This window comes from Micropterus salmoides, unplaced genomic scaffold (assembly GCF_014851395.1).
Source record: "Micropterus salmoides isolate LMB-PRFRI ecotype aquatic unplaced genomic scaffold, ASM1485139v1 Ms_hic_scaffold_19, whole genome shotgun sequence".
NCBI lineage: Eukaryota > Metazoa > Chordata > Actinopteri > Centrarchiformes > Centrarchidae > Micropterus > Micropterus salmoides.
In genome coordinates this window covers 11,179,049-11,195,114 of record NW_024041039.1, presented here as the reverse complement: position 1 = coordinate 11,195,114, position 16,066 = coordinate 11,179,049, and the positions used below count along the sequence as shown (strand labels likewise).

General features: G+C 40.2%; 1 protein-coding gene and 1 long non-coding RNA gene across 2 annotated transcripts; one reads left to right on the top strand and one right to left on the bottom strand.

Annotated features, from left to right (window-relative positions):
• Positions 1-688: 688 nt before the first annotated feature.
• Positions 689-3,997, bottom strand: LOC119910323. The gene is made up of 3 exons (XR_005445614.1): positions 3,876-3,997; positions 2,813-2,897; positions 689-1,350 (listed from the first exon to the last, which is right to left on the bottom strand). It is a non-coding gene; the product is annotated as an uncharacterized LOC119910323 (long non-coding RNA).
• Positions 3,948-15,027, top strand: eif5a2 (eukaryotic translation initiation factor 5A2). The gene is made up of 5 exons (XM_038728852.1): positions 3,948-4,074; positions 5,522-5,695; positions 5,833-5,937; positions 11,064-11,195; positions 11,486-15,027. Exons 2-5 carry the CDS (start codon positions 5,534-5,536, stop codon positions 11,543-11,545), a joined length of 459 nt encoding a protein of 152 aa, XP_038584780.1. The 5' UTR covers positions 3,948-4,074; positions 5,522-5,533; the 3' UTR covers positions 11,546-15,027.
• The last annotated feature ends 1,039 nt before the right edge of the window (positions 15,028-16,066 follow it).

The window sequence follows — 16,066 nt, the reverse complement described above, 5'->3', positions numbered from 1 at the left end:
ATGTAAAATGTATTGCTTCAAATGCAACCAATAACCCTAATTAAAAATGTGTTGTTAACGTTAATGACTTTCACCCCTCACTGGGTTGGTGATGCTTACATTCATTTCAGCTCTAAGTGTTTGTATGTGTGCGTTAATGGGAATGTGGATCTTTCAGATCAATTTGAGAAGTATCTATGATCTCGTTCCACATTTCATTGTGCGTCATGTAATGTGGGGAAATGATCTTTGTCTTGACTCGGTCTCGCCCTCCCTCGGTGTTGGTCTCGAATTGGTCTCAGCCCCTAAAAGTCTTGGTCTTGTCTCAGTCTCGATAAACTGTGGTCTTGGTCTTGACTACAGCACTATTGGCAGGGGATCTTTAAGAAAACACAAACTTTTTTATGCTTTCATACTGGTCAATTCACTCAAAGACACAGCTTTTCACTGTTTTACACAGCCCCCAGCAATTCCCCAGGACTTATTTAACACTAATGACAAGACCTTTCCAGTAGCGCGTTTTTGCTCTGTGCTAAACAGTTGTGAGTCAAAACACACCCGGGAACACAGGAACCTTGCAGTACAGTTGTCCATCTCTCAAATATGGTACCATAAAAAATAAGCCTTCTTTCTACGTATTAGAGAAAGAAAATACGTTCCCTTTGCTCTGTTTAGATTAAAATGAAAGAAATAATTCAAAAACACATGATGAGTTTAGGCATATCTTATATCCCATCCCAAGTTTCAATCCTTCATTGCCAGATCAACATGGCTGGTTTGAATTTGTTTTAGAGAGCTCAGCTGACCTAAACAAAGAAGAAACAACAAAATATAAAAATAAATAGTAAAACCACGAAGCACACAATACATTCAGTATAAAACAGATTGATAATATCCAACCCATACAATAATCATAAAAGCATAAAACAATGGGTAACGTAAAATCCAACATATATAAACACTATAAATAAGCACGTAGGGAAATTACTGGCAACATCAAACGACCCACCAGATAAAGTGCTTCAAACCATCTGCCCTATTGCACAAATGATTTGCTCTCCCCCTCCTCTATTAAACTGTACCATATCATCACTAGATATACCAATTTGTTTCAGTTGTCTCTCAGCTGTCTCTCAGGTTCTTTCTTCACAATAGTAGTGGTGTTATACCCCATTTCAGGGTGGAGCAGATTGTCACTCCCAGGAATTTGTAGCTGTCCACTTGTTGAATTTCACTTGATGGCCAAGGGAAGGTGGTCCCACAGTCCACCAGGGATCTCTCAGGGATTCTCTCTCATCACTCCTGTAAGCTGTTTCAACGTTGTTGGAGATCAGATCCACTACTGTGGTGTCATCTGCGAATTTAAAGATCCTGAAAGACAGGGAGTAGGAAATACAGTCATTTTGTGTACAATGAGTACAGGAGTGGGGACAGTAAACACCCCTGTGGGGCCCAAGTGATAATGTTTAAGAACTTGCCTCCTCTCCAACAAAAACTGAAAGACTCACTGACACTGTGACTATTCAGCTCCCATTGTCTCACCTCACTGCAGCCTTCGACACCATCAACCACTCCACTGTTCTCTCCCGACTGGAAACTTACTCCAATATTATTGGCACTGCACTCTCCTGGCTCCACTCTTACCTCACCAACAGACAACAGTTCATCAACATCAATAACTCCACCTCCTCCACTGCTCCTTTGTCACATGGCATCCCCCAAGGTTCGGTGCTTGGTCCTCTCCTGTTCATCATTTACATCCTGCCACTCTGTAATATCATAGGTAGATATGGTCTCCACTTCCACTGCCACGCTGATGATGTCCAGATCTACATCTCCACCAAATCCATCACAACAGTTACCTCTGCAACTCTGACCAACTGCCTGACCGACATACAAACCTGAATGCAAACCAACTTCTTACAACTCAATTACAATAACCCTTCCTACCTCACAGACCTGCTCCACCACCACAATCCCTCCCGCAACCTCCACTCCTCTGACACTAACCTCCTTTCACCTCAAATAAGTACCAAGCACCGTACCTGGGGCGACAGAGCTTTCACCATTGCAGTCCCCTCCCTATGGAACTCCTTCCCCATACACATCCAAGACTGCAGCGACATGGACTCTTTCAAATCACTTATCAAAACCCACCTATTTAGACTAGCTTTTAACATCAAATAATGTTATATTGCTGCTGTTTGTTATTTTGTTATTTATATGGTCGCCCCTTCCTCTTGTGTATTTCCGCACGTTTTTATCTACTATTCATATATTTTATATTATGATATTTATGTTTTTAATCTGTTTTAAATGTACATAACTTCTGCTTTTACTGTAAAGTGTCTTTGAGTGTCCTGAAAAGCGCTATAGAAATAAAATGTATTATTATTATTATTGTGGAATAGTATTAAAAGCGGAACTGTAATCGACAAACAGAACGCTCACATTGTTGTCACAGGCCTCTAGGTGTTAAAGAATAGAGTACATGCACAATGACCTGCATGCATCATCAACAGACCTAACAAACTCATAAGGCTCAAGGACAACACTGGAGAGATGGTTACATACCAGACATTCAAAGATTTTAATGATAACAGATATCAAAGCAACAGGTCTGTAGTCATTCAGGCAGCTTAGGTTGGATTTCTTAGCCACAGGTATAATCACAGCAGACTTAAAACATGCTGGGACCCTCTGCTGTGCAATAGACCAGGTAAAAATAGGGGCAAGTTCATATGCACAACATTTCAGGGTAGGCTATACTAGATGACACCAGATCGGGGCCTGCAGCCTTCCTACTGTTTTGCCTGCACAGCAAGTTTCTTACCTCATGCTCCTGGATTTAAAACAGTGGAGTAGCAGGTTCAGATACACTGACAGAACAAGGCTGTGGGTCTGCTTTAGTGTCAAACCTGCAATAAAAGTTGTAAAGCTCATCAAGCAATTTAGGTTCAGTATCTGGGGTAACATTTTGTAATTAGTCATTCATTTAAAGCCCTGCCCCTTTATGTCCTTAAAATTTAACCTTGTTTTTAAATACTTTATGCTTTCTTTTACCGTCTTTTCAAATTTCTACTTAGAAGTCTTAAAGACATTTGTCACCTGATTTGAAAGGTTCATTTGTTTTAACAATATTTTAATATCTACTGAACCATGGCTTATTATCACTATAAAACATTACAGACTTGGATGGAACATTTGAAAGTGTGATCACATCAGCAAAAGAGTCCAGATCATCATGGTCTCTGCAATACAGTCCAGTCAGTTGTAAAAACAAAACAAAACAACAACAAAAACAGTCACTTAGCATATCTGTTGCGTGGGGGGACCATTGTCTCTGATGGTATTGTGGGAGTACTCATTACAGTGTGAAACGTCTGTGGAACACGAGAGCACGTGTTTTTCCTCCCTCTGGTAGCTGTAAAAATGTTTTGTCTATATGTCGGCAGTGCTGACGTGGTTTAAATCACCCAAACGTACAGAGTCTGGATTGTTGATTTCAATCTTCATAATATGGGCGAATTGCTGCTGAGAGGCAGCCGTGCCCCCCGGCTTCAGGAGGGATGTATACAGCAATCAGGATGAAAGATGCAAAATTCCCCGAGGACAGAATAAGGGACCCAAGTTGGGGGGAGCATGGCAACGGTGCATTATTAGATGACCATATGTTCTGTATTTTAAAATCTGAATTTGTAAAGTGACTGGCAACTATAACTGTTAAATAACGTTATGTTAAAGTATATAATAGCAGATAATTAAAACAGTGATGTAAAGTAGGCCTGCCTCAAAATGATAGCCTACGTAGAACTAACTAAGTTACCCTCCACCACTGAGTGTAACTGAAGGCCTATCTGCATATTTTACTATAACCATTTAGTCGAACAACTCACTTGCGGGGCTCCTATTTATTTTGGAGAGTTCTGTGCGGTGTGCGTACGTCCCAGGCAGACAGCTCTGCACTATGAGCCTCCCCCACCCCCTCTGCACCGCGTCACGCGAGCCAGTACCTGCCCTTTCTGCTCCTCCTGCGGTACAAAAGCTCTACGCATGCGAACTGACTTTCCCTCTTTGTTGTAAGCACGACAGAAGGTAAGCTAAACGTAAGGGGTTATAAGTAAAACGTTTTTACAAATGAGTTAACGTTAAGTAACGCCTGCCCTAATGTGTAACACTGGGAGGCAGTTGTCGTCTCGGTAGTTAAGTCAGCAACTTCTACGTAGTGAGGCGATGTTTGGTTAGCAATTGAAATAAGTTAGCACACTACTTTAGCTAACATTAGCTGCAGCCAATGTCAATGGGTGTGGGTCGTGTTTGAAAGCTAACGATGACAGAAAGCACACGAGGTTGGAACCTAAAGCTAGCTTGCTGGATTACGCTACAGTGGAAGATGCTCATCTGGCCCAGCTGCCACGTAACATAGCTAGTTAATGTTGTTTGCTAGCTTTTCAACCTGAGCTGCCTAGCCGTTCTAACGCTAACTTGGAGCATTTTTAAGATTACTTTATGAAGTCAGTGAACTAACGTTAACAATGCAGCTAACATATTTCACTCGTTAGGCACCCCCCCAGACAGTGTGCAAAAGCAAATTTGATTGCAGCAACATGGCGTAAATTATATGTAAATTCGACACATTAGCATCTAACGTTAGCGGTTAGCTTTTCAGATAGTTGGCTAGTGAGATGTGGTTGCACCACCTTGGATAATTGCGCACAAGTGGAGGGAGTTAATGATGAAATTAGTGCATACAAAGCTACCAATTTGCAGTATTAAAGCGAATCGGCTTTAGCTTGGAAGTATACATTTTAACGTAGAGCAATGTGCAGCAAAGCACTTTTAGTTGACATCTCCCACTCTGATCATTTTTTTTTGTTGTTGTTGTTGTTGGTTGTGTGTGTTTTGTGTCTTTATTTTTTAATTTTTTATAAAGCACTTGCGGCCTGGCCAGTCTTCTGACTTTCAGGAAAAGACTGAGCGTGACCACATAAGCACAACATCTCTGGCAATATAATTTTCCTCAATAACAATATAATTGTTCAATATATCATCAATAAATATTTCATTTGAATCACGAACAAATTGGCACTTAATTTTTCTATTAAAATGTTTATTTTGTTGAGGGAAAAGGGACTGAAAAGGTTTACAATCATATTTGTTGAATATTTTTTTGAATGTTCTATCTCAGATTTGTTCAGTGATTCACTGTTTGGCATCAAGTGTTTGCCACATTCTGACCATAAAGAAAAGTTTAACCACATAATTAACCATCTGGTTTCTTAAATTTTCACTCAGGAGCAAAAAACAGCCTTTAACAAATAATAATTTGACAGTTATCGAGATAATTACCGACTGATATGAAATGTTTTTATTGTGATAACATTTTTGGCCATATCGCCCAGCCATAGCTTAATCGGTGCTACAAAACTAAAATCGGATTATTCCTTTTTATATTTGCAGTAATGGTTCCTCATCCTTTTAAGTAATACTACTGTCAGTCACATCTTATGCTTGTTCTTCATTTTTCTCCTGTTTAACACAGAAGTAGCCCATCATGGCGGATGATGATTTCACCTCTGGGGACTCTGGGGCCTCCACAACATATCCCGTACAGTGCTCTGCACTGAGGAAGAATGGCTATGTCATGTTGAAAGGGCGTCCCTGTAAGATCGTTGACATGACTACCTCCAAGACTGGCAAGCATGGGCATGCCAAGGTAAAACTTCCTTGTGCATCCTTTTGGAATGCAGAGCTTAAGGCACTTTCGTAATTTAGCCTCAAACTGTTGTACATGTGACCCCCAGAGCTAATTTGGCTCAAGGTCGCATTTAATCAGTGATGGTGTTTTCCCAGGTTCACCTTACTGGACTTGACATCTTTACTCAGAAGAAGTTAGAAGATATCTGCCCATCTACCCATAACATGGATGTCCCAAATGTAACAAGGAAAGACTACCAGGTGAGATATCCCTGATTGATATTTTGGTGTAACCTAGGGAGCACCAAGGGAAACGCAGCATTTGCAATGTGTACTAGATGTTGTCAGTTGAAAGAAGTTGGTGTGGAAGCCAATAATTGTTTCTCGGTCCACTATATGGGGTTTGGCATTTGTTTAGACAACCAGTGCATCCATTTCATATAATGTTGTGGATTTTATACAACCCATCTCACAACACAAAGGTGTGACGTGAGAAAATGATTTCAATTGCTAAACGTTGAATGCGTCAGAACTGTGCTGTTGTCTCAGTAGTTGTGAAAGGATATACAGGTTTTGAACAGGTTTTGGCTTGGCCAACAAGCAGTCTCTTCTGCCCTGATGAGAGGGCTCTTTTGGCATAGCAATTCAACAGAAGAAAACAGTGGTTGATTAAATTATGGAAAGACGAGGCTTTGTTTTTAGGATGAGCTTTGCTCAACTGAACTTGTGCTTTAGCGTACACCTGCAGCAACCCACCATGGCCATGTTCCACAGTTTTTGATTTGGGTTTCATTTACTGTACTTTAAAATACTGTGTGTGTATAGCATGAGTACTGTATTGGCACGTGTGTACAGCAGCTAAGAACAAAAGGGTTTTTGTCGTCCCCCCCCCCCCATCTGCACGCAGCCGTCTACTGATAAACTCTCCACAAGATGGAGGGACACACAACGCTTGTCGACACATTTAAAGACCTGGCGTGTAAAAAGATAAGCAGGGTTCATTCAGTGTTTCCCACACATACGCTTTACTTGGGCGGGCCACCCAGGTTAGGGAACCCACTGGAGCATTTATCAGAGAAACACAGTGATTACGTTACATGATCTACTGATGGAGAAAGTCGCCAATGTGGACATACAGGGAGAGGGAGACGGTAAAGCACCTTTTCCACTGCAAGGTGCAACCATATACAGTATATTACTGGATGAAGCCACCATGCTGATTTGAATGGAGAACAGTAAAGTCAGTTTTGGACTAATAAAATAATACTACAGGGCTGCTTCCTGTTGACAGCAGTGTCTACTGTGCATGATTGCGCTACATAACTGTGGTTTAATGATGTAGAACAGCAGCAGAAACACCACAATTCTGGTAGCTGCATAGCTGCGCCAACAAAGTCTCATGGCTCAGTGTGTTTGACTCAGATCGTCACTGATTAATCGGCGCATCTACGAGGCTCACCTGTCAAACCACAACGCAGCGTCCCTGATCGCCGAAATTTTTTTCTTTTTTTTTTTTTTAAGATTGAGTTTATATAATCTAAGCAATACGGTTACATCTCTTGTGTGCGACGGGGTGTCACGGGGTTTTGACGTAATTATTGGGTCTACATGGATCCCGCCGTGCAGGTTTTGGTCGGATCACTGTCCGATCTCTGGCTTTTGTTTTTTTTCTTAAATGCTTCAGGTAGCATTGGCACGTGTGTACAGCAGCAAAGAACAAAAGTTATGATCCTATCTATCCTCATTGTGCACTGTAGCACAATACTAATGATCTCTCTGAAAAGGCAAATCGCAGAGGCACTTCAGTTCAGGTTCTGGTTCAGTTCTTTATTGATACTGTGTTAATTTTCATTACTAAATTATTTTTTTACAAAATATATTTAAATTTCAGAAGATTGGCATTGAATATTTTAAATAACTATTTCTAGAGTAGCAACAGTAATGTTTACACCAGCAAATTCACTATATAATCTCTATCTCTCTGGAAACAAATGTAAAGTGCATAACATTTCTGACATCAGGAGTTTAGAAAGAATTCAGACACCAGATCAGTCCTTCTACCTGTACTCTGTCCTCGTTCTGCTGATGTGATTCACTGCCTGCAGGTATTGCTGGTAGAGCGAGGAGGGACTGGTTTGCCTCAGTCAGCAGTTGTTTATAAGAATTTGCCACGCTAAGACTAAGCTACAGTTGCACTACACACAGCTAAGCTACAGTTGCGCTACACACAGCTTTCATTTTAGCTTGTTTGAAATAATTCGCTGTTAGCTGAGGTAGTGCTCAATGCTTCTGTAAAACACAGCAGCGGTGTACGAGACTGCTACCAGAGCACATACCTTTTTTTTTTTCTTTGAGATGTTTATGCTTGTTGAAAAGGTGTATTGTTAAAATATTGGCTTTTTAAATTAAAGGTGGTTTTGCACTTTACTACGAAGCATGTTTAGAGGTTATCGAGGTAACTTCAGCTTTAACCCTGGATTCTCAGTCCTACGATGAATGAAGTCATGTATTTGAGATCAGAGACAAGGCTCCTAGACAACCAGTGTTTCCCATAGGATTTTAAGAGACTATGGTGGGTGGGCCTTGGACACTCTCGGGAGGGGGGTCTGTAGCATTGCCCCCCCCCCACCCCACCAAGCCTCTAAAGTGCGACCATTTTGCTCGCATATGCCCCAAAAAAAATCTGTGTGCGAACTGGAAAAATGATTTAAGAGCACAATGTGGGAGTAACTACCGTAATCCCGCCATCCTGCCCGCTGCACCGCTAATCGTTCAATACACCCTGCCCCAAATAGCATGAAGGATGCGACGCAAAGCTGGTGTCAGTCAAATGACAGTTGTCGAAACTCTGGCAGGAAAAATGCCAGCTTGTCACCGGCGCACCGGGATCAAAGTTTATTATAGTTTTGGATTTTTCATTTTTTTTTTTTTTCGTTTTGACTGTTTCAGTTTACTTTTTAACGTGGGTTTGCTAGTTAAACTTTTATTTTTAATATGGTTAGGTTTAGTGTTGGTGGTAGTTTTAGTCTTTGTCGCTGCACAATGCCAAGTCCAGTTTAGTTCAGTCAGTTAAAATACAAGTACAATCATTATAAATGACCAGCAGACACCTTAACCCAGTGCCAGTGGAGCTCACTATCAATGTACTCGATAAGTTCATCACACATGCAGAATGAGCCCTAAGCAAATCCATCAGAACAAAACAAGGAAAATCACTCAAAATGTAGGCTTTATTTAGGTCCTATAAATAAATGAAAACTAAGGATATTTACTCTTTCATTTTAGTTAGTTTTACAAACCTACAATACAGTTTTAGTTATCTTTTTTTGTAAGGCCTTGTTTTTATTTCAGTTAACAACAATGTTTTTTTACATCTAGTTTTTGTTATTTCGTTCGTCTTTGTTAACAATAATAACCTTGACCGGGATAGATCCCGGTGGGCTGCTTCAGAAGCTTGTTACAAAAACAAAGACGGATGCAGTGTCAGCAGCTGGAGCGGGGTTAGTGAACCCTATGAACACGCTTATAGCTGGGTTGACTCAACCCTGGATTGACTTCCCGTTCCCAGTTGTTGGGCTTAGTAAAGCCAGGTAACGATAAAGAACCTGGGTATGTTGAATGTTTCTACTGCAGCCTCTGACAGTCTTGCCAACTCCTTTAGTAAGGAAAGTAGCTATTGGCTTTCCTAAAAGTCACTAAATAGCATTGTTACCTAATTTGCCTAATTGACCATGTGCATGTAATTGATAGACACTGTAGTAGAGGAATAATGTTGTGGGAGAGACCGTTATTAAACACCCTAACAATGTTAAGAACTACAGTCATGTAGTTCCAACATGGTGGTTGCAGGACCCGTTGCTCTGAACGTTTAGAACTACAACCAGTGCTTGAAGCGGAGGGGAAAAAATAGGTGCTAGTACTCTTCCCCCAAAAATAATGTGGCAGGTGACGATTCAAAATAAAATATAATGCAGTAATCAGCTTTTGGACAAGGCATTTGTTCTATATTTCAGTTGCATTGCAATGTTTTCTTATTATGCATTGTTTCATTAACATTTTCTCGTTGCAAGCTGGTTTTCTGAACATTTTTAACAAGCTTTCAAAAACATTCTGACCTTAGCGCTCCTTATTAGCTAGGCTCCTTACATGCTTGCTAATGTTTAAAAAAAAAAAAAATTTTTTTTTAAGCTGGGTCTCTGACACTGACAGCGTTGTGTTGGAAAAATTTGTGCAGCTGTGTTCATGGTTCATGAGGGAGAGAGGGACAGGTGAGCGCGAGAGGATGTGCTGCATGAAGGTGCTCTGCAATCAAATACGATTTTAAAGAGGCCTAGGGGGGGGTCAAGATGTGGTGGTCAGCTTTGATATTGTGGCGGGCCGCCACAAATAAATGAACATATGGGGAAACAATGCTGTCAATATTTTTAAATGACCGCTCCATCCAGGCTGTGATTGGTCGGTACACGAAAAGTCACACTGACGATTTTCAGCACACGGCTGCTTGAAAGGTACCAAGCTTCTTTTCTCTCTGCTGTCTATGGTGACAGAGATGAGCAGGCAGGCGAGTACGGGAACAGGTGACCGTCACATAGCATCCAGAGAATCTGATACGCAGAGGAGAGTACCAGCAGTTTGTGAGAAGTGCCAAGCAAGAAAAAGTCCGGGTATGCCAAAGAGTAAAATGTTGAGGTGCCTGTACTGCGTACTGGTGTGTACCGGCCCACTTCAAGCACTGACTACAACCATGTAGTTCTAAATGCATTTTTGCATTCGCAGTTCATTTGCAGTCTCTGGATGCGGAGGGGTGAACATGTCTGGCTCTGACTGCAGCTAGGAGGGACTAGGCTGCCTGTGAGTGCTTTGGGATAGGGGAGGGGTGGGCAGCAGCACCTGCTGCACGTTGAAGAGTAAAAGAAAGATGTGTGCTTTAAAGTTAAGTCTTATTTGTCTAGCAACTTGTCGTTGTTTTACCAAGTCGCTTGAGGTCTGGAAAGTCGCTAAATATAGCAACAAAGTTGGGTAGTTGGCAACACTGCTATGATCTGCAGTTCGCTGACTTTGATCTGTGTGTATGTGGAGGACCTCTACCCCGAAGAAGAGAGAGGAGCGGATGCAGTGTTATGTTTACACCAAAACCTTAAAGAACCCGTAATGTCAGAGCTCAAAACTACGGTCCTTAATTCATCCCTTGGGCCTGTCTAATATCTGGTTGGTAACGATCCCTATTTAACATGTGAATCAGCTGTTGCTGTTCTTCTCCCCTGCTTTTTTCCCAATAAAGATTAGGTTGACTGACACTGGTTATGTTTTGGTTTTTAAATCCACAATCCTCATGTGTTTAACATCTTACTGTTTTTGCTCTTTGCCCGCCTTTTGTTCATTTTTAGGTTATAGGTGTCTCAGATGGCTTCATGTCCCTGTTGGATGACACTGGAGTAACCAGAGAGGACCTTAAAGTGCCAGATGGTGACATGGGCAAAGAAATTGAGAAGAAGTTTAATAATGGAGATGAGTTTTTGGTGAGTTTCTGTGACCCTGGGTGGAAAAATAAATAAATAAATCTCTTAAAGGTGGTAGCTGAACTAGAAGAATTGTAAAAACAGTTTCTGACAGTGCACAAGCATCAAAGGGTTATATAATCACTTTCTTTCTTCATGGTTTTGTGCTTGCGGTGAATTGAGGTGGACAGCTGGATGCATTTACTGTACCACTGTTGGATTGATTTTATTATTTATCTTCTATGTTTTTTTGGGGTAAAACAAGTGATTAGACAACTGTTCCCAGATCTTATTTTTCCCTTTCCTTTTAGGTCTCTGTGATGAAAGCTTTGGATGAAGAGCATGTAATTGGCACCAAGGTCTTGACTTAATATGTCAAGGACAATGCTGGCTTTGAAGCCTCACCAAAGCTACTGGCCTTCACCCCACATCTCTACCAGTTTCCCCACTGGTCAACTAAAACCAGGACCTGGACTGGGTCAGCTTCTTCAACCGTACCTTGGGCTCAGGGCTGACTGGCATTCTCTTCAATCAATGAAGTTATCCACCCTTAGCCATCACAGCTTAACTTTGCAATGGGTACTGATATCATTCCAGGAATTCCAAACAATATTCCAGCAGTTTAGAACATTCTAGCATGTGATGTTTTTTTTTTTTTTTTTCTGTATGCATTACTTTTTAAATCACCCCTATTGTTGTCCACCCCCCCCAATGAAATATGGAGCTTTGAGTTGACTGTAAACATGGTTTGTTTTTTTTTGTTTTTTTAAGGTTTGTTTGGTCAGTTGAGATGCTGCACCTTACCTTCATCTTAAATTCTTCCCTAAAATGATTTTATCAGCACTGACTTGACACCTAAAGCAAGCTCAGCTCTACTTGGTACACCGTTCAGAAAACCTGAAAATATATACATAACTTCATTGATGGCTGGAATATGCCTTTCTGCCTTTGACAAAACCTATATGCATTCACATGCACGCTTATAATTGACAATTGACTTGTATAAACATGCCATAGCAGCTATGAATTTATGTAAACAGCAACATTTTATTCACTCTGCATTTCAGCTGCAGCTCTTGAGACAAAATTTCTACTGCATCTGGCTCGGTCTCAATAAGATCAGCCTTTTGTAGCAGGGAGCTCTGCTGTCTCAGCTGTTCTGAAGCCGAAACAGGCCTGGACATGGGTAGCCGGGTGGGGCTATTTTCTCTATGCTATGAAACTTTTTCCTTTCACCTGAGGCCTTTTTATGAGCTGACAAATGTATAGAAAATTATTTTGAAACACAACACTGAAAACCTTACTATTATAGTCTTAAAACAATTGTATCTTAAACAACAGCAAATGTTGCAGCATCACAATGAAAACACAAAGATAATTACAACTTTATGGTGCGCTATAGTGGAAACAAACTATTTTTCATCTTATAAGATGTAGCCAAATCTAGGTGGTAGTTCCGCTATGGGTTATCAAAGTTTTATGTTGGGAGACATTGATGCCCAAGAACAGAAAAGATGTTATTGAGCTATATTTTGGGTTGGGGGAAGTTAGTTGTAGGGGGGGAATTGGGGGTTGGTAGGTATGCAGTTTAGATGGATTTTTAAGGGTTTTGTGCAGTACACTCAAGACGGATTGTAGCTCGCACGGATTTTTACAAAATTATTTTGAATGGTTGTTACTCTACGTTTACATCCATACAAAAAACTGTAGGGTAACTGCAGGAAATCAGAATGTGTTTACATGCACTTCATTAATGTGGTTGCTATAGAATCTGCATTTACATGCAGTAGTCAGTTTTCTCCCCTACCTCCTACCATAAAATTTAAACTATTATACTAAGTGTATTAGCAATATATTTGAAGCGCTGCAGACAGTTTTATTTTATTTTTTTTGCTCCTCGCATTTTCTGGTCTCAGCATTTGGCTTGCAGTGAGGAGGACAGACTAGTTGAAGAAGCCAGTCTTTCAAGAGTGCATGTGTTAAGACATTTACAAATAATCTGCTGTTCAGCTGTCGAAATGACTTATTTTGACTAGTTTGTTTAGTCTAACTGGATTTCGGCTTCAAGGGTGCACTATTTTGAGTTATATCTTCCCACCTTCTGCATCGTTGTCACAGCAATACTTTTCCTATTTCGAGTTTTGTTATGAACTTGTACTCTTGTTTAAAAACTTAGAAGATCAATCCCTTACACTGGGTAATGGGAATTGTTTACATGACTTTTATGAAGTTAGATTACTGCCAGAAGTTGACAATAATCAGAATACTGAACTGCGTGTAACACACTGATTGTAATATTGATTTATAGAAGGTATTCTGTCCAGCTTTCAAGTTGTCCTTTGTACAACGGCAGCCGGTCTGTTATTTTTGTTCTAACTTCAGTCCACCAAAAGTATTTTTACTTAAGTCAAGACACCAAAGTAATCCACTGAATGTCTGAATATTTTCAGTCATCCAGGTCATAGTTATTCAAGGAAGGTTAAATCAAGGGTGACTGGACTTTGGTGAATCCTTATCCAAGAGGCTGTCTTAAAGTATCTTCAACCAAGTCCAGTTGCCATTGTTGTACACTTCCTTGGATAATCCACTGAATGTTTTCTATTGTGTATTAAGTTCTACATGAATTTTGCTTCATCATTCTGTTCTTGTTGAGTATGAGCTGTTTCCCTGAATAATATGTTAGGAGCTGTGGCATTACAACAGTGGCTTTCTTTGCCATCTAGATTTTTACGTAATGGTACATTACGTATCAGCACAACCGCACTCTGGATTGCAAGGACAAAAGGTGGAAGACCCTTGACTATACTCAATGTACAAATGGTGGTATATTTCATATTGAGTATTCATTTCTTTAAGGAAGGGGGGGAAAAGCATTTCACTTGCGGATGAACTCACTAAGGCAGCAGTATAGTAGAAACTTGCACTGCATTGACCTTGCGCTGTTGGACTGACGTTCTATGGCAAATGGGGGCACATGCAAGACAACTTAAAGTCCCTGCTTGCCTTCATAAGCACATAAATCTTCTCACAACTTCAGCCTGCAGTGCCTCAGCCTGATTTTTGTTTTTAAACTTTTTCGGGGATTGAGTCCAAGAGCATGTGTAAAACCTCTCATATGCAAATTGCAGGACATTGTTTTGGGCTAGTAAACAAAGCTATACAAAAGTTAAAGTAGTGTGACCAGTGAGCGCACACACACACACACACACGCTGTGGCATTGTGCTGTCTTTTTACTTTTGGTTGCAAGCATGCCATTGTGACTGTGAAAACCAGATTTTGTTTCTAGTATACTGCTTCCTTAAATACAGTACATGGCTAACTATACAAAAAATGTCTTAACTCCTAATATCCAATCAGTAGTGCAGATTAATAGTTATGATACAAGGCTTCTATCCTAAGCTATTTCCCTTTCATCTCCACAGTCCTAACAGAAGATGACAGTCTTCCTTAAGCCATATTTGTGCCCTGTTACATGTGTCCAAAACCAAGGTTGGACACAGGAAAATTGACTCACCATCAGTTCCATCCAATTATTAAGCTGCTCTGGCCTCTGATATGTAGCACTTATTACTACCACACATATAGTCAAGAATCCTTTAGCTGTCATAATGGGGTCTCCCACATGGGGACTGGTAAAAAGACTGACCTCTGAGAAAATGTTTACACTGTAAGGGAGATGGCCCTGTCCTTGTAGCTTTCACACGCTCATCTAAGATCAGCCAGTGAGGGCTACAACAGCAAAATGACTGAGGTCAGTGTTATGAGGGCATATTTTCTCAGGGCTCCAAACAGAGTGTTAGGAGATGTTAGTTTAACAGTGTCAGCCGTGAGAATAAATGATCTTAGAATGTTTTTTGTTATTTTGATTTCTCTCAAGTCTATACCGCTCTGGAGATGGGGATATATATATATATATATATATATATATATATATATATATATATATATATATATATATATATATATATATATAACATCTTCAATTTTCTTCCCCCCCCATAGTCTTCTCTGGCACCTGTCATCAAAGACATTGTCTGCTTCACAATTTATCTCTTTCTGTCTTAAATCTGCTGCTTCATTTTTCTTGCAAGAAACATTTGTATGTTTAGACCACAGGTATAGTGTAATGTGTTAGGCGAATAGGCGAGTTCCTCAGTCTTGTATACTACATGTTCCTGTTGTATGCTGGGGAACAGGTTTGGGGGTATATCCAGCTTGGCGCATGTCTTTTTCTTCCTTTAATCTCTGATCAAGGGGAGATCTGACCTTGAGCCTCTTCTGGAGCATAAAGATACTTGGGCTTCTCTATTCTAACTAATGTATGGCTGCTGTCTTTAAAAATTACAACTGTCTGTTTTTATTGTGTAGGCAAAATAAAGTTCATTCAGATGTTACTAGCTACAAGAAATTTATCAGCTGTTTTGTCTTATTTTATGTAGATGAAATGGAGCTAGAGGAAAGTCAGGGAATTGCCAGTGTCATCTGGCTTCATCCTCTGGGGACCATACATTTTCAAGACAATCCATCCTATGTCATATATCATATACAATATTTTAGTGTAAACTGCAGAGGTTGTTAAAGAGGATTGTAAGAACCACCAACAGAGTAATCTTAGTAATTTACCTTTCCAATATTTTGTTTTGCACAGCATACCTTGTGTATTTAATTATAACCAATAAAATGTCTGTAAACATTCTGTAAAACCACCTTTGCCCTGATGTACCAGTCCTCAGTGAGAGACTATTGAATAGAAGTATCTCACTATGGTTCATATTCAGAAAACCTCTATTTAATATTACTTGGAAACATTGTGGATTGATGTGTCAAATACTGAAAGAATCAAATGAAAATATTTTGTCAGTGATTACAAGATGCATTGATGTTAAACTGG